At 41.0% G+C, this 23,125-nt stretch overlaps 1 protein-coding gene across 3 annotated transcripts in view; it reads left to right on the top strand.

The window, feature by feature from the left end:
* The window catches only part of nos1apa (nitric oxide synthase 1 (neuronal) adaptor protein a), a 281,657-nt gene that overhangs the window by 144,507 nt on the left and 114,025 nt on the right, over positions 1-23,125 (top strand). For all 3 annotated transcript variants that reach the window (XM_080431716.1, XM_080431715.1, XM_080431717.1), the window contains one exon: positions 6,873-7,060. In XM_080431716.1, the coding sequence (XP_080287842.1) occupies positions 6,873-7,060 (188 nt within the window). The remainder of the gene's footprint in view (positions 1-6,872; positions 7,061-23,125) is intronic.

Raw genomic sequence — 23,125 nt, 5'->3', positions numbered from 1 at the left:
GGTCTACGGGGGTAAGGGACAGCAACATGTATCCAGTCAGTGATGGAGGAAAACTGATGGATGAAGTCAATTCAATATTTCCAAAAAAGAAAAAAAAAGTGAAGGTCCAAACTAAAACAGTAAGGGATAAAAATCAATTAAACAAAAACCCACTACCCACTAACTGAACCAAGAAACGGTCTAATCTAAACAAACCACTGAACAAACATGATCCTTCTACCCTAACGATCAAACACAAGTACAGTGGGTGGCACTCACCTCTAAACTAGTGCAGTTAACATAAAATGTTGTGTGAAATGTAAAGGGTACCCCAAATCTTACCTATCAACGATCAGACTTAAATGTAGTCTGTGGTACAAACTCCAGTGGTACAGTATCTCTCTATATGTGGGTATAAAAGGGACACAGACACAAAAACACATAGAGATTGTGGATTTATAGATCTATTTTTAGAGCTTGTGGATTTATAGATATTTCTGGACAACCGTTGATCCCACCTTTCCACTCTGCAGTGCCTGGCACTGCACTCCCTCTGGTTCTCGGTGACACACACGCCAAGTTTGAAGTTTGATTGATTTGATTGAATACTTTATTAACAGTTTGCAAAGACAAGCACAGGGAAGTACAGTTAAATACTGGTCTGTTAAGAGGATTTTAAACCCAAGAACGCACTATGGCTTGTTTCCATTGGGGCCCTTGGTACTCAATTCATCAAAACATTTAATGACAGATAAATATACAATACTATGCAAAAACATCATATAAACGAGTGAAAAAAAAAAAAAGGGGGGGGGGGGTGGACTCACTTTTTACAGGGGCCAGTTCCGAATTGCAGCCACCTGTAAGAGCTCTTTTAGAGCAGTTTTGAAGGAGATGTTTTTATGACTGTTGGTAGAGCATTCCACATTTTTGTGGCATAGCAGAAGAACAAATGTAATTTTTGATTTTGATCGGTCGGGCGGTTCTTGAGATATGCGGGACACACCCACAGAGATACAGAGAATAATGTTCATTTATAGATGCATGAAAAATATTCACACCCAAAACAAAAATTCCTAATATGTTTCAGGGATTTACTTCCTTGGCCTATACTGGCAGCGTGCACAAGAAATTTGGCGCTGACCGACCCTGCGGTTTGCGTTCCTAGGAGCCCTCACCATAAAAAGACAAATCAAAGCCAAAAAGATGATGGATGCAGCTGGGCCATTAAAACCCACTGAGCAAAAATTCAGAAACAACTTTGGACTCTAAAGCACATAAATTGACTGAAGAAGCGGATCTTCCGAGGAAAAAGTAATGCTCTTGCATTTATTATTAGAAGGATAAACCCCTTGAGGTGAACCGTCTTGTTTTCAAGTGGGTCCATTTCTCTATTCCATATGCTTTATTTGTCTTTCATGGAGTATTGCCGTAGGGGAGTGAAGGGGGAGAGAGAGCAGGAGAGAAACATGCCGGAAGCAGGTTGATGGCACAGGGACAAATTATTAGAGAGAGTGGAAGGGCATGGACAGCATGGGAGGAGGCTGGTAATGAGTGGAGGACAGTGCTGGGAGCAGAATAGCAGGGCAGAGGTTGCAGCTCTGACAAGGGGGTTGTAGGAAACGGGGGGATTTGACAATGAGGGAAGAAGGGAGAGCCGTACTGAGAGAGGTACAGTTAACCCATTCAATCCCCCCAAACCCATGTCATCTTAGATTTCTTTGGCTATTCAAAAATAGCAGATATTACGAGCCCATAGCGCGGCACAGTGCCGAGCTTGTAGATCTGCTATTTTTGGAGAGAAAAAAACTGAAAATGTGTGCAAATATTTGAATTTGTATATACATTTTAACTCAAATATTTGCTTCTGGGGGTCATTTTGGGGGTCCTTGACATAAAAAAGTCTGAGAACCACTGATATTATAGCAACATAAGTTGGAAAAAATATATATGTTAGGATTTAGAAGACATTTGTAGAATCCCCATAAGCAAAGATTTGCGTAATATTTTTTTCTCTTTAATATATAATATTCAAAGATTTGCACACATTTTCATGATTTTTCAAAGAAATAGCAGATCTGCTATGAGCTTGTAGATCTGCTTTTTTTTTTAATAGCCCAAAGTATAAAATAATGGTTATAGCTAAAAATCTAAAAATGAGCTTGTAGAACTGCTATTTTTGAATAGCCCAAAGTATAGAATAATAAAATCTAAAATGACACAGTAGCCTATGCGTTCCCGTGTTGAATGGGTTAAGAAGGAACATTTAACGCCCTTTCTGAATACTTTGATCAAACCATGGAAGAGGTAATCTCATCTCTGATCTGGCAAGTGATGCATTCACTGGTAAACCTCTTTGCAAATTGCAAGTGACAGCAAGTAAGGGAAGAAAATGTTTCTTCAGCCAATGGTGTCGGGGAAGAGATTGCACACTTTTGTGGTCGGAGGCAGAGCTCTGGTAATAAAGGTCAAATCAAATGTATTCATAAAGCAGATGTAAAAACAACTCTCATTGACCAAAGTGACCAACAGACCACAGGAGGTAGCTAGAATCACCCATACAACAAACAAATAGCAAGACATAGGCAAGGCCTAGGCACAAGCCAAAAATCGAAAGTAAGTTTTGGGTCTGGACTTAATCCATTAGTACCGGTAACGCATCTGTGTCATGTTTCGATTTATTTGGCTATTCAAAAATAGCAGATATACAAGCTCATATCTTCTCAAATCTTTTAAAATATATATTTATAAAGCGAACATTTGTAACTCAAATCTTTGATTCTGGGGGTCCCTGGAACAAAACATTTTGAGATGGGGGTCCGCAGCCAAATACATATCTAAAAAAAAAATCTAAATCCTAACAGTATGTTGCTTCTCCATGTCAAGGACCCCCAAAATGATATGCATTTGGCCACGGACCCCCATCTCAAAATATGTTGTTCCAGGGACCCCCAGAAGCAAAGATTTGAGTTAAAAAACGTCGCTTTAAAACACGATTTTTACCAAAAATAGCAGATATACAAGCTCATACCGCTGACTGCTCGTTGCTGGCTGCTCTGCCACTCTGTCTCCTCCTGGACGGAAACTTGTTGTATCAGAACAATGGAGACAGTTACCTTACATTCCCCCTCGTCTCTCTCTCGCTTTGCATACATTTCACCATCATTATATCGTCAAATACACCACCAGAGTTCCATCTGTGTCCTCATTCACAGTATGAATGGAGCACTCCCTATTACCATTCCCCGGTAGTAAATCTGAGGAAGAGACTGCTGCTGTGGTTGGGATATTCAAGGCTAATTGGATATATCGCTTTTTTCCTCCACGAGTTCAGCTGCTTATGCTCCCAACAACTGGCTTGTGCAATAGATAACACTGACATGTTGCACAGAGAAAAATATGTATAAGTATGCAGGAGTATGTGTTCCGTATTCACTAAAAGTCACGATGAAGCTGCATCAAAGACATAATTTCCGTGGGGGAATTCGTCAAAGTATGCCTGCTGGCAATGGCTGAGTTGGTTATGTGCCCTGAGAGGAGACAGGCGTTTGCTGCTAATATCAACTTGTCAAGGAATGCTATGGCAGAGAGAATGTGAGACATTGCAAGCGATTTGAACAGACAACTACAAAAAGCGAGGTTAAGTCGTCTTCTCTGTTGCAATTGATGTGTGAGCACTGACGTGACTGATGTAGCTCAATTGTCGTTATTTAGTCGTGGTGTCGATTCATCTTGGACCATCACTGAGGAATTTGTGGAGAAACTGCGCTCACAGGTGACACATAGACCTCTATTAATAACATTATGAAAATAACAGCTGCTCAGAAACAAGTTGGCCAAAGCAAAGAGAACCGCGTCCAGAGAATGTCCTAGGTGACATTTTTTACCCTACCCTTTTATTCCTCCCCCACGTGAACCACATCGTTAAAACAGCCTTCTTCCACCTTAGGAACATTGGCCGTCTCTCTGCCTCCCCCTGACACCCAGCCGCCCCCTTGCCGAAACACTCACCCACGCCTTCATTTCATCCCTGTTAGACCGCTGCAACAGCATGTTGTTGTCATAGTTATTAGATGTCAGGTGTCTGGAAGCAGCAAGTGACAACAAGGCTGAGATTATATCTCTTTCTTTCTTTTTATCGACTATTGTATTGAGTGTCATGTTATTATTGTGATTCATAGATATTTTCATGAGTTAATTGTCTTGAGGTTGATTGCTGGAAGCAGGCCTTCATAAAAAAGGTTGTTTTGTTTTGACGATTTGTTTTGTTAGTTCTACTTATTTTACGCTTTACTTACAACGTGTAATTTCCTATGAAGCAAAATATTTTGTAGTTATAGCTGGGATAGTATTTGAAATAGAATGTTTCTATTTTCAAATGGGTTATTGGAGCTCCTGAACAAAAAAAAAAATATATATATATATGTCAGAAATACCAATAATAAAAGTAATAGCAATTAGCAAACAACATTTGTAAAGTGAGATACTGAAGTTATAGCAGTGAATGAGACAAAAGACTGAAAAACAAAGGCAGTGACGCTCTGCGGCACAGCTGGTCCAACTACAGTACGTCCCTCACACCAAGGTTTTTGACAAGGGGTTTAACGAGGATGGACAATTTGCCAAGACCAGTTTTTATTTCCTACAGCTGAATGAAGGCCAGTTTGAAAGGACCAAATAGGACAACATCAAACTGGCCTTCATTCAGCTGTAGGAAGTTATGTGCCATCCGAAATGTTATATCCTCAAGAAGGCAGTTCATGCAGGCTGAAAATGAGATGAACAATACCTCTGTCATAGAAGATCCGTTTGCATTATTCCACCCTTTCTCCTCTTTATTCATATCTGAATATTCTATTAGTTATTTGGCTGGAATATCAATTTTAGTCATTACATTTTAATGTGAAGTTTGCTGAGACCTCTGTTGGTGATAATGCACTTTAAATAAATGTTTCAGATTTAATGAGTTAGCTATGAATTAGTTATGAAACTGCTTTGGTCAGCACGCAAGTGTGTGTATAATATACTTATAGTACAGTTGTTTTGTTATAGTTTTTAGTTTAACTGTACCCTAATTTGCAGTGGTTCTCAAAGTGGTCTGGGGTCCGTGAGGGGGTTCCAGGGAGTCCCCAGCAAAATTAAGAATAGTTGAATTTCACTTGCAAGAAGTTAGCCCAATGAAAGAATGTATAAGAATGGCTTTTAAATCATAGATAGAATTCTGTATTCAATCTAATGGTAAAAATCTTCTGTTATGGGGGCTCCTTGCACACATCTTTTTCAAATGGCTGTCCGGGGCCTAATACATATACAGTGCCAATTTGGCGGTCCTTGATGTGAAAATGTTTGAGAACCACTGTGTATGTTTATGCTAGTTGTTACCACTTCTCTCCCAACCACCCGTTGGCTGGCATGCACTTTCCCTTCCTTCAGAACCTGACTTACACTTATTTTCGTGCCGGTGTCGCACAATGAAGATAGCCGATCTACAAGCTCACAATGCAACGCTTGTAGATTGTATAAAGCAGGCATAATACCACAAAGCACACTCATGATACCTGTGTGTACACACTATACAAGTATATACATACTGTACACACTAGGCCTGACCTCGATTAGTCGACTAATTAGTCGAGGGGTGTCTGAGTCGACTGCCAATCTCCAAATTATAAAGAAATTACATTTAAGTTTTTCAATTTTATTTTTTATTTTTTTTATTATTCGACCGAGAGATTGGCCTAGTTTGTTATATTAATTAACTAATAGTTTGCCAAAAATAGGATATACATCATGATTTATTGGGAGAAACCAAACAAGTACTGTATATGTTAAATCAGACACTAAGCACCCCTACAGCCCAAATGGAATGTTCCTCTATTGCAGTGTTTATCAACCTTTTTTGTGCCAAGGCACACCTGGCATAGCCAAAAGATCCCAGGGCACACCTAGATATACGGTATATATATATAATTATATATATACAGTATATATACGTACGGTATATATATATACACACACACTAAAACGATACGATACGATATTGGGCACACAACTTCGATACGATTTCGATACGATACGATACGCACTTTTTTATTATGAAAATATATGGGGGAGAAAAAAAGCAAATGCAAACAAATATTTCTGTTTTTGCATTATTCAGACATGCAAACTTGTAGCTTTTCAGCTTCCACTAGCCGTTTTGAATCCAAATAGGGCAATAGTGTGACACCTGACCCGAAAAAAAACTGCATGTTGTCACCCTTTTCACCTCGGGGCTGTTTGCATGCCTGATTATTATTATTGTAAAAAAAAAAAAAAAAAAAAAAATTTTTTTTTCTTCTTCAAAATGATATTTTTTTAAACCTTCTTCAAATGGAGCGGCACACCTCAGCAGTAGCCCCGGCCCAAAATTGGGACGTTTGCCAGGGTTGATAAACACTGCTCTATTGCATAACATATTTTTTGCATGATTTAATTGAGAGATTGGCAGTCGAATCAGACTGATTCAACTGCCAATCTCAGTCGAATCATTTTAATTTTTTAATTTTTTTATTTTTTCTGGGTGTTGCATTAGTCGACTGCCAGTCGACTATTGGCAATTAATCGCCAATCAGATTCGACTATACAAATCCTTAGTCGGGGACAGGCCTAGTACACACACAAGCATAGTTGGTGAAATAAGGTCGCCACAGTTTTCACGTGCGTCTCTGAGTTTATGCAACCTATGCACATGTATCCTTTCTCACCAGCCTAACACTTTTCTCTTTGTGTGTTCCCCACCATGCGTGCGTGTGTGTACATACTCATGCATACGTGTGCGTGTCTGACTTGGCGTGTGTCTGCAGGCATGCGTGCTCATCTCCCTGTGTGTATGTGTGCTTTGTCCGGCTTAGACCGAGAGCTGACGGGCGCGGAAACGTCCGTGACCGTTGCTGAGGAGACGGACATCGATGCGGAGGAGGAGGAGACCATTCCATTACCGGTGGCTGACAGCACGGTGGATGAGTTGAACCTAAACCGAGGTGTGACAGACCTGGACGCCACGGCCAAGACCACCGACCACAACCACACAGACAGCAAGGTGAACTGTGTGTGTGTGTGTGTGTGTGTGTATTTCTTGTGTCTATGTTTATTTGGGTGTACACAGAGGGTGAAGCTGCCCTTTGACGCAAAATCGGTGAGTCTCGCTCCCTGTCAGTGACTCTGTTTAGGAAATGGAGCTTTTAAGCCATTCAATCCGGGAACATCATTTTCGATGTCTTTGGGCTATTCAAAAATAGCAGATATACGAGCTCGGCGCCGCGCTATGAGCTTGTAGATCTGCTATTTTTGGAAAAATCGTGGAAAATATGTGCAAATCTTTCAATATAATTTTTTTTAAGCGAACATTTTTAACTCAAATCTTTGCTTCTGGGGGGTCCATGGAACAACATATTTTGACATGGGGGTCCGTGGCCACATACATATCATTTGGGTGGTCCTTGACATGAAAATGTTTGAGAACCACTGATATTATAGCAACATACGTTTTTATTTTTTTTAACTGTTAGGATTTAGAAGACATTTGTAGGATCCCCAGAAGCAAAGATTTGAGTTACAAATGTTCGCTTTAAAAATATATATATATTCAAATATTTGCACCCAATTTCACGATTTTTGAAAAATTGCAGATCTACAAGCTCATAGCGTGGCACCGAGTGCTGCTATTTTTGAATAGCCAAAAACATCTAAAAATGACACACAGATGCGTTCCCGGTCTTAAAGGGTTAAACTGAAATCTAATCAGTACTCAAGGTGAGCCTTAGCGGAGCAGAGCGGATATGTGCGCTTATGTGTGGAATGAGCAACCTGTCATTCTGTCACACTCAGCCTGTTGACCTGTTTCTCTCTCTCTGGCAAAGAGTCCGACTCTTTCTTTCTATGGAAAAAAAAGGAAACTCTTTCAGCGTTATGTTGGCAGCTGAATGTTATGAAACATTTGTCAGCCAATTCCTCTGTGTGTTAATCAGTGATGTGCAAGAGATCTGATACAGCTCAGTTGGGCTTGACTACTGGCTCCTGATCTGAAGAACGCACTTCCACCAGCCTAATCTACAGCATAACCAGAGACATATTTTAGGGCCTAATCTTTAGATCTTCCCATGGGGGCTGTATTGCTACTATGAGCTGGATTGGAGAAGCAGCATACATTGTTATTTCCTTGGAATCTCGTATATATAATTATGGTTGCTGTTGTGAGGAGACGATATGAATGAACACTACGACATTGATAGATAGGTGGGGAAGAGAGTGAATGTATCCAAGGTCTCTAAAATGTAATCTCGGCATTATGCCGAGATTACATTTTAGAGACCTTGGATTTTGGGGTGAGTGGGTACAATTCTGTATATTTTCATCTTTTTGTTATTGCTATTCCATCACTGCACTATACAGAATGCAACAGTGATGCAGAGGGACAGATGGAGACAATGGAGTCTGTTCTGCCGGCCTCAGAAAATGCTTGTCTTGTTAGACAGCTCTCTCTATAAGCTGTTTTATTATGGCGACGTATTTTAGTTGGAAAGATTCCTTGCACTCAAGAAATGCATACATCAAGGTAGATATATGTGCCAAGCACTTTTTCTCTTTAGCTATATATATAGCTTGTAGATCTGCTATTTTTGAAAAATCTTGAACATTTTGTGCAAATCTTTGAATACATATATTTTTTTAAAGCGAACGTTTGTAACTCAAATCTTTGCTTCTGGGGGTCCCTGGAACAAAATAACCCCCATACAAGATTTGTGTTGTTTCAAAAATATTCAAAATTGTTCAAATGTTTTCAAGGTGTTCAAATAGCCGATATAATATAGGTTTAAAGTGGTTAAACTGATATTGACTCTATATTAACTAATTTTGCTGGGGGACCCCTTTGGAACCCCCTCAAGGACCCCCTGGGGTCCCCCCAGACCCCACTTTCAGAACCACCTACAAGATAACCTGATGAAGGTCTAACAGACCGAAACGTTGTTATTCCCATTAAAACTTTTTAATTGCATTTGAAGACGGTGGGCGGGAGTCTTTTGCTTTCAGAACCACTGGTCTAGAACAGTGAATTCCAGCCAAATCAGATTTTTAGTGCTCCTTTCAGATGGAGACCCATCATCACCAGAGGGCCTGCGACCCATTGTGGCTCCATGGTTTAAGAAAGTGTGCTGCTTTTATACAGTTCTTTGGCCCCATTAACATTAGGGTTATGAGGCCTTTCAATAGGGGCTCCTGATTGAAAGCAACACAGCGTGAAATCACTGAAACAACCTTCTCTCAGCAGTGACCTCTGTTCTCAGGTCATTGCACTAGCTCGGGAGGGTGTGTGTGTGTGTGTGTGTGTGTGTGTGTGTGTGTGTGTGCGTGTGCGTCCATGTAATGTATGTGTGCGTGTGCCCCCATGACTTCACATTTGTCGCTTTTAACAGCTTGATGGATTATACCGGAATATTTGTGGACATAGGAGTGTGTAACCTGGTCTTGAGAGTTTGAGAACACACGTATATGCATTTGTTCCACACAATTGTGTGCCCGTTAGCGGAGGGATTTCATTGGCCGCAGGTTTTCTTCTGGAAGCTCATGAAAGGGAAAGCAGCCTGTGAGTGTTAAAAGTTCATTCTGGTCCTGTCAGCTCCCGTTAGACTGACAGAGCTTCCAGTGCTCTGCCTTCAAATGACCCGCTCTGTGTCTCCTCTGCCCCGGGGTCTGTGTCAATGAGGTCAAGTCAGGACTCTTACAATGACTCTGAAGGACTTGTCTTTATGGATGAGTAACGTTGCAGTCATTTAGATTAATTGAGGTGGAAGAATCTTTGAAATGTTGACTACCGCAAAGTCATACTTATTAGACAGCAACAATTTAGTTATAAAGACGTTTCGTGATATCGTACTTCAATAATCAAGCTTCACGTTATCTTCATTCAAGCAAATCTGATCCCCACATTTATCTAGACAATATGTACAGTGATGTGTATTGTGAATTGCAATTCAGAATGCAATTTAATTCTTCACTGAACAAAATGGCGATATGATTATGTCTGCAATTGCAACTCTAGCCCATTAAGACCTGAGGCCGATTCTACAAATGTCTTCTAAATCCCAACGGTTTTCTGAAAAAACACACGTTTCTATATCAGTGGTGCTCAAACTTTTTCGTGTCAAAGGCCCCCCAAATGATATGTATTTGGCCGCCGACCCCCATCTCAAAATGTTGTTCCAGGGACCCCCCAGAAGCAAAGAATTTAGTTAAAAATGTTCGCTTTAAAACAGTATATATTCAAAGATTTGCACACATTTTCACAATTTTTCAAAAATAGCAGATCTACAAGCTCGTAGCGCGGCACTCGGTGCCGCGCTATGAGCTTGTATATCAGCTATTTTTGAATAGCCAAAGTGTAAAATAATGCTTTTTAGCTCAAATGAAAAAGTGACACAGATGTGTTCCAGGTCTAAATGGGCTAGAGCAGGAGACCATTCTGCTGTCAACAGGAAGCATAAATGCAACTAGAATGCTTCATTCTCTCACTCACTCTCTCACACACACACACACAGCTGGGGGTGTCTTTTTTTGAATCGTTATATAAATGTGAGTGAAAGTTTCCGTTCTCTATGCGCCTCACGTCTTTTGGAGGAGCGCCAGGGACTCCCCGGGTTGACAGAAATTCATCGAGGCAGGGAAGGTTGGTAGACTGCCTGCAAAACGCGTCCCCGTCTGCCTAGGAAAGCGATTTGCGTCTGACCCTTCTTTCTGTTGTCTGTCGGTCTGACTAACACCCTGATGTGTGTATGAAGTGATTCATGGCAGCAGTCACAGCGCTCAGACACCCATCACTGTCTGAGCACACTTAACTTCTGTCTACCCGCATCTCACTCGTTGTCTGTCTTGTTTCTGTGTCTCATATTCTTTGTCCCAGTCGTTCTCCCTTTCTTTGTCTGTACATTTCTTTTCTATCGCCTTGTCCTCATTCTTTTGAGAGGCAATCTACTAAGACCTTTAAGCGTGTCTTGTGTGTGTGTGTGTGTGTGTGTGTGTGAGAGAGAGAGCGAGAGATTGATTCCCGTAGGGGAAATTCAGGCGCCATAGACCTTTAAAAGTCACTAAGAGCATTGAAGAAGAGTAACGTCACAATAAAGACAACCTCAAACAAAATATGAATAAAAGCATACAGACGTATACGAGTGACCGAACACCTCTCCTGTCTCATATAGTACGTAGGCCTGTCTGCAATCCAGAAGCCTAAAAAGTGGAAGGGTCTGTACAGGTTAAAGTTTAACTAATGTCAAAAGTGTATACAGTAGTAGCTAGTTGATAATGTATCTCTTAGCTATTTCCATTAAGGCCAAAGCCGACATTACCACGGGCACTTTGTCGATGCAGGGATGATGCCACTCAGATTTTCCCTTCGCCTCTGCATACTGATTTGCAAGTCATGCTGCTTCATTCACGAACTGCCACGTCATTATTAGGCTGTCTTGATTTAGGGTCCGAAATTCCCTCTGGTCAGAAATCAGTTATTGCAGCTTAAATTCTGTTGTATTCTCTTTCTTCATGTACATTTCGTGTGTGTGTGTGTGTGTGTGTGTGCGCATGTTTTTTGTTTTGTTTTGTAGGTTTCATTCATTTTTGTAAGTTGTTCAGGTGTGTGTGTGTGTGTGTGTGTGTGTGTGTTGGTAGTCAGGCTATAGGTTAAGTGGAAGTTGTTGTTGGCATCTGTTGCTGGGCTGGCAGGAGAATTGTGATCTCTGTACCACACAGCCAAAACACACATCACTCAAAAAACACACACACACACACACACACACACACACACACACACAGTTTTCACCTCTCCTCTCCAGAAAAGCCATCATAAAAATGCAATGGCTTGACATTTCACTGACTTGAAGCTAAGTGATGTGACAATATTGCTTGGCTCAGTAATTCTTACTGTGGATAATATTCAAGGTTTTTCTAGCTGCAATGGACCCTTTGTCTTGGCCTGACTGTGTGTGTGTGAAGTTGAGACTAAATGCTATTTTTAATACAAAACCAACAGCAGTCTCACAAGGCTGGAGGCCAAGATGGTATCAGCATGCAGGGCCTGACCCTACTATGGCTCTCGTGTTTGCTCTGTCTAATTGTCTCTGACTCATCTACTCATTATTTAGTCATTTATCATAGACATATCCGTTCATTCTCTCTCTCTCTCTGTCTAAATCTTTGTCTTTCACTATTTTTCTTTGCTTTTCCTTTCTATTCTCATCAGTGTATACTTCTCTGGCCTACTGGCAGTGTGTACAAGAGATTTAGCACTGATCGGTACAGCGGTTTGCAAAATTAGCTACACACAAACCATGACTAGACTCCTGCAGAGCCGCGTTGTAAACATTCAGTGAGTCTCTTACACCAACATTGTTCTTGAGAAGTAGTTTGGTTGTTATTGGAGCAGATTATGTCTGTCTCTTCCACACAACGCCTAAACTGACGCACATAAAGCGAGAGAGAGAGAGGGAGACACGCAAGCCCATGTCTGATTGACACCAGCATACAACCGTGACGACATACCTTGCGCAACTACACATACAGTACATGCACCACACACTGTTAAGTTGGCTTGTTTGAGAGGTTATATAATGACTTCTACGGTGGAAATTTTACATACTTAAGTCCAGTGGTTATCAAAGTGGTGTCCGGGGGTTCCAGGGGGTCCCCAGGAAAAGTAGTTATTATAGCATCACAATCATTTTTTATTATTTATCCATTTATATGTTGGCTATTCAAACTCACTTGTTGTCGCGCTGCGAGCATGTACACCTGCTATTTTTGAACATTTTTGAAAAATCTTGGAAGTGTTAGAACATTTTTAAATATCTTTTATTGTTTGTTTTTACACAAATCTTGTCTTCTGGGGGTCCCTGGCACAAAACATTTTCAGATGGGGGTCCGCGGCTAAATATACATCAATTTGGGTGTCCTTGGCACGAAAACATTTTAGAACTACTGCTTTAGTCCACCATAACTGACCACATCAAATATCACACTGACGTCATTAATAGCTTCCATTTCGTGTTGCATGTTTCCAAGTTTCCTCCACTTGATCATCAGGTATTCAAGTGTCACTTACTGGTGTGAAAGACCACTGAAAGACAGTGTAGACCTGTGTATATCTGACAGACACCACTTCAAAGGACTTTGTGCTACTATTTACTATTTGTCCTAGAAAATGCGAGACAGAGAGAGACGTAGTTGGAGGTTACTGCGTCAGACAGTATTATTATTGGGGCGTGTCCCCTGCCAGAGATTTTACATTCCACCATTTAATTTCTCATACTTTTGTCTTTTTTTTAATGCAATCTGTTCTCGATTAGATGCACATGGGCGAAAGGTTTTAATAAATGGGTTTGTGGCTCTCTATTCTGCTTTATTCTTCTGTTTATTTTTTTTTATTTTTTTCACTTTCTTTCTATTCTCCAGTGGTGTAAAGTAACTAAAGTACATTTACTCAAGTACTGTACAATTTCGAGTTACTTTTACTATACTGGAGTATTTACTTTTTTCAGTACTTTTACTTCTACTCCACTATATCTCAGAGGCAAATATTGTACTTTTACTCCACTACAATTATTTGAAAACTGTAATTAGTAGTTACTTTGCCGATATAAATCCTTATTATTATAAAACATACATTAACCACTTAAGCCCCATTTTATACATAGGCTATTTGAAAATAGCAGATCTACAAGCTCACAACGCGTCGCGATAAGACGCGTTGTGGGCTTGTAGATCTGCTATTTTCAAACATTTTAGTACTTTTACTTTTGGTACTTTAAGTACATTTTGATACCAATACCTTTGTACTTTTACTCAAGTACATTTTTAATTCCGGACTTTTACTTAGTAACAGAGTACTTCTACATTGCAGTATTGATACTTTTACTTAACGTAAAAACATTTGAGTACTTTTTCCACCACTAGCTTTTCTCCATATCACACTCTTTCATCACAGAGTTACATTAACACTACGTGGATGGAGATTGAGGTCAGCTGTGGGAACAGGATGTCCCCTGGTAGCGTCTGAAGGCTCAGTGGGAACGCCATGGAGACGCTCATTAGCAGGGCTCAGTCTGACTCAGCAGGCTAAGCTTACCTCACTCCTTGACCAGACGTTTGATCAGACCCGGGAGTTCAAGCCCGGACTGACAGCGCGGCTCTCATTTGGTCCGGTCTGTTCCCATGGACCTCGCATGGCTTGATTAGCTGCAGTCTGTGAAAACATTTGATGAGAGTAATGATTAGTAGCTTGGCTTGTCAATTCACTGTCTAGACGGCAACCCAGAGAGATTCAGAGAAAAGTGTATACCGACTGCAGTGGTGGGAAAAGTGTTTTACTTAAGTAAAATTATCAATACTGCAATGTATAAGTACTCTGTTACAAGTAAAAGTCCGGAATTCAACATTTACTTGTGTAAAAGTACAACATTATTGTTATCAAAATGTACTTAAAGTACCAAAAGTAAAAGTACTAAAATGTTTGAAAAAAGCAGATCTACAAGCTCACAACGCCTCTCATCGCGACGCGTTGATCGGCTATTTTCAAATAGCCCAGGTATAAAATAGGGCTAAAGTGGTTAATGTATGTATTTTAATATAATGATTTATACCTGCAAAGTAACTAGTAACTAACGTTTTCAAATAATTATGGTGGAGTAAAAGTACAATATTTGCCTCTGAGATGTAGTGGAGTAGAAGTAAAAGTACTTAAAATTGGAAATACTCCAGTAACGTAAAAGTACCTCAAAATTAACTTAAAGGGTAAGACCACTTTGGTAGAGGTTTGGGTTGTGTAGTTACCTTGCCATGATGTAACTCCAAAGGTGGGCAAGAAATTAAAATAATTGCTCCATTGATTAGAAATTGATAATTCAAAATATGCTCCTCATTGACTTACATTGTACGGTAAAACAGCTCTCAAAGTCATTCTTTTAGCACATAAATGAACCCAAACATAGCTGATTCAGACAATATAGAGCATCACCAAACCCAGTACTGTTTGTTTTTTTAATAAAAATGTCAACTTCCTGTTGATTTTACTATTTGAAGATCTTATTAAAAATGGCAAAATCAACAGGAAGTTGACATTTTTATTTAAAAAAAAAACAGTACTGGGTTTGGTGATGTTCTATATTGTCTGAATCAACTTTGTTTGCGTTCGTTTTTGTGCTAAAAGAGTGACTTTGAGAGCAGTTTTACCGTACAATGTAAGTCAATGAGGAGCATATTTTGAATTATCAATTTCTAATCAATGGAGCAATTATTTTGTATTTCTTGTCCACCTTTGGAGTTACATCATGGCAAGGTAACTACACAACCCAAACCTCTACCAAAGTGGTCTTGCCCTTTAAGTGCAGTACTTGAGTAAATGTACTTAGTTATTTTACACCACTGGTACCGACTGTTATTCCCTCTTTGACTTGACAAAGTTTGCCCTAATCCGTTTTATCCACAGTCCCCCCAAACTTATTTTGACACATTTATTCCTATGATATTTAAGAACAAAATCAACGATTTGTACAAATATGAGGGAAAAGTGTTTGCAAGATGATTCGTTTCATACATTTTTAAATGCGCAGCTACCACCTGATTCTACTTCAGGAAAGGGGGGCAATTATATAGTTCATATCGATCTTGTCTAGTGTGTTTGTGCCCGGCCAAGTTTGGTAAACAGAATAGAAGGCTTAATTCCAACAGCACCTGCACCCCATGCTGCCTGCCTGGCTCAGCCTGGCTAACACTCCATTACTTCTCTACCCTCAGGGCTAGTGAAAACACACAACCGGCTGGCATGACACATGTCTGATCACAATCCAACACACCCCCACATACTGCAGAACATTAACCACACTCCAGCATTTGTGCTACGCACGCACATGCATGTTGGACACGCACACACACACACACACACACACACCCACACACACACACACACACACACACACACACACACACACACACACACACACACACACACACACACACACACACACACACACACACACGGATGCACGATTATGTAAAACAGTAGAATTTGCATATCGTCTCTGTGGGGTGGAAACTCCAAAACAGTTTCTTTTCAGCATTCAAATTCAAAAGTAGCAAAAGTAGCAGATCGACAAGCTCAAAACATACCGCTTTGTCCAGCGTTTCGAGCTTGTAGATCTGCTACTTTTGACACTTTTGTATGAAACTGTACTATGTTCATATAGGGCATCATTAATTTAGGGGGGGAAAAAAAAACAAAGTGAAAATATGGAGATGAGAGGTTTCTCTCGATGAACGATATTCAGTTATGTGAAACACTTCAAACACTCAAACTTTTAACCCATTAAGACCTGAAGCCGATTCTACAAATGTCTTCTAAATCCCAACAGTATTCTGAAAAAACGTATGTTTCTATATCAGTGGTGCTCAAACTTTTTCATGTCAAGGACCCCCAAAATTATATGTATTCGGCCGCCGACCCCCATCTCAAAATGTTTAGTTCCAGGGACCCCCCAGAAGCAAAGATTTGAGTTAAAAATGTTTGCTTTAAAACATATATATTATATATATTAATATATATTAAAAGATTTGCACACATTTTCACGATTTTTCAAAAATAGCAGATCTACAAGCTCAAGTATAAAATAATGCTTTTTAGCTCAAATCAAAAAGTGACACAGATGCGTTCCCGGTCTTAAAGAGTTAATACGGTCTCTAGTGTTTTAGACTGAGCTGCCTCATACATTTGATGGTCTGTAGTTAATTTGACCATGACTCCCCCCTGGTCATATGGAAATATTCATAGTGTCTCCCAGCTGCTTCTGTCGATAACAGTAACCAGCAGGGATGTCGGGCACCTCTTATCTCCGTATTTTAACTTTTTGTATTTTTTGGTAAATTAACACCCTACTTTTTACGTTTTCAACCCTTTTTCATATCAAGGTCCATTATTTATTCGGCATTTGTGCCACGAACGACCGTTTGATGAGATTTAGCCTCTCAGACCCAAGACTTATATATTTTGTTTAACAATAATTTAACTCTTGAGACTATAAAATGAGTCATTTTACACAAGAGTTAAAGATCTACCTAATAAGGGTCTATTTGGTTACCAACTCTCCATCATTTAGCTGTCGACCACCTGGAACCCCTTCAAGGACCACTGGTGGTCCCCGGACCACTGGTTGAGAACCACTGGTTTAGTACATATTGGTCTTAATTGGTTAAATTAACTCAGAGAGGATTTTACTGCGTACTGGATGTGGTCTATAGAGAGAGCGCCAGATATAAATTCAGAACATAAATATGATCCGGGTTTTGTTTATCACCTCCAGGATCCAGCCAACGGTTACTGTATATAACAAAGCCAGCTGTCAAATATTATGTTCAGCAACCCTGGGACCTGTAAAAGGACAAGGACTCTTTTTTTTTAGCTTGGACCAGCAGAGCTGGGTTTATTCAAAGTTCAAAAATGTACACCACAAAGAACTTGTCGACACTGAATCCCTTGTCAGCCCATCTGTTATGTCTAGAATCTACCAAAGTCACTTCTTGTCATTGTCGGTTGAAACTGACTGTTGTAACTACCTGTGACACGGGTGAGTGTGCTTGAACACATTCCCTTAACCCATTAAGACCGGGAACGCATCCGTGTCATTTTAATATTTCTTTGGCTATTCAAAAAATAGCAGATCTACAGGCACGGTGCTATGAGCTTGTAGGTCTGCTATTTTTGGAAAAATCGTGAAAAATGTGTGCAAATCTTTGAATATGTATATATATTTTTTTTTAAAGCTAACATTTGTAACTCAAATCTTTGCTTCTGGGGGATTCTACAAATGTCTTCTAAATCCTAACAGTTTTCTGAAAAAAACGTACGTTGCTATAATATCAGTGGTTCTCAAACTTTTTCATGTCAAGGACCCCCAAAATTATATGTATTTGGCCCCGGACCCCCGTCTCAAAATATTTTGTTCCAGGGACCCCCAGAAGCAAATCGTGTGCACTCTGTGCCGCCCTATGAGCTTGTATATTTGCTATTTTTTAATAGCCAAAGTATAAAGTAATGGTTATAGCTAAAATCTAAAATGACACGGATGCGTTCCCGGATTGAATGGGTTAACCACTTACAATCTGGCATCCCTATCTTGGGTATGTCATTCTAGGCGAAAATGTTCAAAACTCTTCTAAAACAGTGAAGGTAGCAGATCTACAAGATCCCAATGTGACATTTTAAGCTTTTAGATCAGCTCTTTTTGTTATTTGTTGTGCAAGAAAGTGTATATAGGGCGTAAGTGGTTATGACCACATGTCATAACGGAAAAACATCACATGGATGCAACTGGGACGTATCATCAGTGTTGTAGCCTGGGGTCATCGGGTGTTTCGGGTCTCGCAACAACATACACCCTCGCCCAGGTCACGTGACCCAGCCGTAGTGTTGATTTTGACAAATTTTAGTTTTAGTCACTTTTGAATAAAATCCCATTTAGTTTTAGTCATATTTTAGTCATCTGGAATGTTTTAGTCGACTAAATCTACACGGTGCCTTGATGGCGTCGTAATGGCTGATTTTACACTTGGTTGCATGCTGAAAATAGCTGATCTACAAGCTCACAACGCGTCGCGCTGCGACGCGTTGTGAGCTTGTAGATCTGCTATTTTCATAGCACAACACCTGAGTGCAACCAAGCATAAAATGACTTGTCTTTTAGTTCTACTGGATCTCTTCTCCACTAGTCCCTCACTAACATTTTAGTCTAGTTTTTATTTGTTGACGAAATTGTCAATGTATTGAGTCTTAGTTTTAGTTATCGTAGCTTAGTTTTTATTTAGTTTTTATTTCATTTTCGTCAGTGAAAAAAGGTAGTCAACGAACATTTTTCGTCATAGTTTTAGTCGACGAAATCAACACTACCAAGCCGAGGTTGATCAAGCCCCAACCTCCGTCCCAGTAGCTACTGTACCCACGGTCAGTCCTCTTAGGGAGAGACAGGGCCACTCAGTCTGCTTCTCCGGAACTACTCAGCCGGGACTAGGGGAGGAGAGGCTCTGGCACGTGGAGGGACTAGGCTCTGTGGATGGCCTCCTGGCCGGGCTCCTCCTCCGTCTCACAAGGTCCAGGACCTGAGCGTTGCACCAGACTCCCCCCCCGTTCCAAACATTTCATTCTGGCGTGACGGTGTCTTGGGCCGTGGTGGTACTGCAGGCTCCACTTGCGGCTTGCTTGAATGGCCCTCGTAAAGGCCTCACCGTGGATTTGTTGGGCTTCTTCCTCACGGAAGACACAGGCTGGGGGGCGCTAACCCATACTGCTCCCGGGTGCCGTCTACATCCCGGCTGTCACCCGTCTCTCCGGTGGTCACCAAACTATTCCTGAACATAGCGTTCATATTCTGGGGGGCGAACATTCGGCGAAAATGGTAGATCTACAAGCTCACAACGCGTCAACGTTGTGTCGTGTCGTGTTGTTGTAGACTGGCTATTTCTGGGGATTGCATTGCATTGCAATTGATATATTTCTGGAGGGTGCACTGCTAATGCATTTGATAAATGCTAAACCAGCCAGGGGAATGGTGGAGGCATAGCTGGGACTTTGATGTGTCCCTGTCTAAAGACAACCCTGGATGAAGTTGCAAATCTAATGTGGTGTCTGTCTGCCACAGAGGTTGTTAGAGCTGTCAGCTGTCAAGCCGGCTAGAAACTTGTCTCACCTCTGCATGTTTTATTATGTATGTGTGCGTGTTAGTGTGTGTGTGTGTGTGTGTGTGTGTGTGTGTGTGTGTGTGTGTGTGTGGGAGGGAACAATCTGTCAGATGTACAGGATAGATAGCAGGGAGAAGCCAGCGTAATCACCCCAGGAGGAGGAGGAGAGACGACTCTCCTCCCCATCTCATTTATCTCTCTTTACCTCTCCTCTCTTTCACCCCCCCTCCTTCCCCCCTTCGTTAAAGGTCTCCTCTCAATCTGTCCGTTTCTTTCTTCCCATAGTAACTGCCTCTCTACCTTCTCTCTCTCATTTGTAACTTGTCCCTGGGTTCCTCCGCTCCCCTCCCTCCATCCTTCTTTGTCATGGAGAAGTGAAAAATAAATGACTAGATGACAGATGTGTGGGTTAAGGTCCTGTTGTTGTGTGTTTGTACCGTTTACTGTGTATACTTATCTGTGTGTGTGTGTGTGTGTGTGTCTGTGCGTGCACACACCCACACACATGCACGCACGTTCTGACATATTTGCTGGTTGTGCTTGGATGTCAGACTGTCCCTGTGTATTGACTGTAAATGATGGTGCATTAGCAGTGTATGCCTCTGTAAGGAACAGCTCTAGTTGGTTAGTGAATCCTCTCTACCGCATTTTCCTGCATTTAGTTTTGACTCCGACGCTCATTCGAAATGTTTTAATCTGGTTTCTACTTTTATTGGATTAGAAGGCAGTAAACATCTCTGGAATTCTGTGTTCATGGATGGATTTAGTTTTCTCATTCCATCGAGTAAACACACAGAATTAGACTGTTTGAAGATGTTAATCTCTCTTCAGACCGAGGTTTCCACTTTCTTTTTGCCGACCAACGAGGCTCATAAGATTCTAATTTACCAGACAAATGTAACATTTTACATGCAGATTTGTGCGTAAAATACATATATTTAAAAACAAAGCTAATAAATAAGTTCCAGGCTTTCCGTGTCTGTGATCTTTCATCTAATCAGCATTTTTGTTACTGTTATGTTCACTGTTTCATAAATGATGATTCCAAAGAAGTCACTGCCTGCAATTTGGTCATATGGCTCACACCCAGGTTTTTTCGCTGTTACTGCCTCAACAAAACAGGGCCTTTCTGTTGCCTAAAGCAACAACCAAGGGCTTTGTGTGACTTTGTGTGACTTGTGTCTCTCTCTTTCTATCTGCCTCTGTTTTAAGATTTCTCACTGCCTGCCTGCCTGTCGGTCAGTTTGTCTCTGCACAGTTGTCTGCCTTTCTGGTGGTCTCTCTAACTCTCAGTATCCATCTCTGTGTGTGTCTGTATGGCTGACTGTTTACTCTGACCTTCAGAGCTTGACATAACCTAGAGCATGATGGACACACTCTTAGTGTCTCGTGGTCTGAATATGTGTTGCACTTGGCTCCACTCTTTGTTTGTATTCAGGCAAAACAAATGTCCAGAGGGTGCAGGTAGGCCATAAGTGCATACACTACATTTTGATGTAAAAAAAAAAAAGAGCAGACCAAGTAAAAAAAAAAAGTTTAATCTAAAACATGGTTTTAGATGGTCCCTGCTTTATCTCTCTCTCAGCTAGGGGGTCCTTGGCCTGAAAAAAACGTTGAAGACCCCTGGCCTAGAGGGATATTTGAGCTGTGATTGGCTAGTTCGTCGTTAGGCCTACTGGCCGAACAAGGCTGTAACTTCATCAGTCAGTGAATGACTCCAGCCAGTTAATCATTCAGTCAATCAGTGACATTCACGATAGAGGGTTGGCCTTCTGGTCGAGCCGAAAAGCATGAATTTATCTCTCTATAATGTGTTTATGGGACTGTAAGTGTCCCTGGGCACCACAGATACAAGACTCTGCAGTACTTAAGAGGCAGCAATATGCCCTTCATCACACCACTTCTCCTCAATCTTATTCACTCTGCAGCCCCTTAGCTTGGCAACGCTCACTGTGTCAAAGCTGCAACAGTTTTACAGTTTTCCCATCTTCAGACTCGATCTGGTTGACAGCCCAGAGTCATTTTCTGGCATCATCTGGCATGGAGTGATGGGAAGGAGGAGGTTTCGTTTGTGTCTCTTGGAGACCGACTGACTGACTGACTGTTAAAGGAGCACTTCTCTTCTTCACCACACAAAGCTGCTTTATGATGCCTTTAATCTCACATATCTTCTTTAGCTCATTAGCTTTCTTGCTGTTGTTCTCTCACTCCGTTTATTGCTCTCTAATGCTTTATTTCATTGTTTTATTTTTCTCTCACACCCTCTCATTGAACCATCACACTTAGGACAGACGGACTATCACTCTTATACGTACGCACACCACCCCTGTGACATTGTGTGTGTGTGTGTGTGCGCGTGTGCGCGCGCGTGCAATGTATCACCAGAAGGCGGTTAATGAGACACAGATGGTTTTTGGGGGTGTGATTCTCTAACTAAAGTTTAATTAATGGAAACACACATGCACATGTGTACACACATGCACACACACACACACACACACACACACACACACACACACACACACACACACACACACACACACACACACACACACACACACACACACACACACACACACACACACTGTTGTAAACTCTGACATTGTAAAATGGTCATCAGCCCAAAGTACAGCAGAGGACAGTTCAGAATATGGATGCAGAGGTGTAACACATATTAGCATATAGTCTCTCTGGAGGAGGAACAAGAAGGATAAGACCCATCCATCATTGTCAAAGCATCACCTTCTATTTCTATGTAAGTGAATGGCTGCTAGAGTTAGAACAGTCGCCAGAATATCTTGGACATCCTGTCCTGTTCGAGACAATGTCCTTTCTGCTGGCCATTTACATTTTTTTTTAATAGTGCGAGTGCTTTCGATGCGTCTCACATGGTTCTCTGTTGCTGTTTTCGCAACAAACAAAAAAAGTACTGGCATGAATGTTATTGTGAATATAATTCATTGTTTCTCAAGGTGCGGTCCGGGGACCCCCAGGGGTCCTTGGTGGGGTAGGCTACCAGGGGGTCCCCAGCAAAATGAGTTAATAAAGCGACACAATTATTTTAACCACTTTATCCAGGTTTTATACTTTGGCTATTCAAAAATAGCAGATCTACGAGCTGGTAGATCTGCTATTTTTGAAAGATCTCGAAAATGTGTGCAAATCTTCTTTTTTTTTTTAAGGCGAACATTTTGAACTCAAATCTTTGCTTCTGAGGGTCCCTGGCACAATGTATTTTCAGGTGGGGGTCCGTGACCGAATACATTCAATTTGGGGGTCCATGGCAGGAAAACGAGAACCACTGATATAATTCAATCGCCTGAGTATTCAAATTTGAAAAACAAAGCAAAACGTGCCGGTAGTGAGCATCGAAGGCCCAGAACACTCCATGCCCATT

Source organism: Gymnoscopelus braueri, assembly GCF_963280865.1.
Source record: "Gymnoscopelus braueri genome assembly, chromosome: 6".
Classification (NCBI taxonomy): Eukaryota; Metazoa; Chordata; class Actinopteri; order Myctophiformes; family Myctophidae; genus Gymnoscopelus; species Gymnoscopelus braueri.
This window is presented reverse-complemented; position numbering and strand designations above follow the sequence as displayed.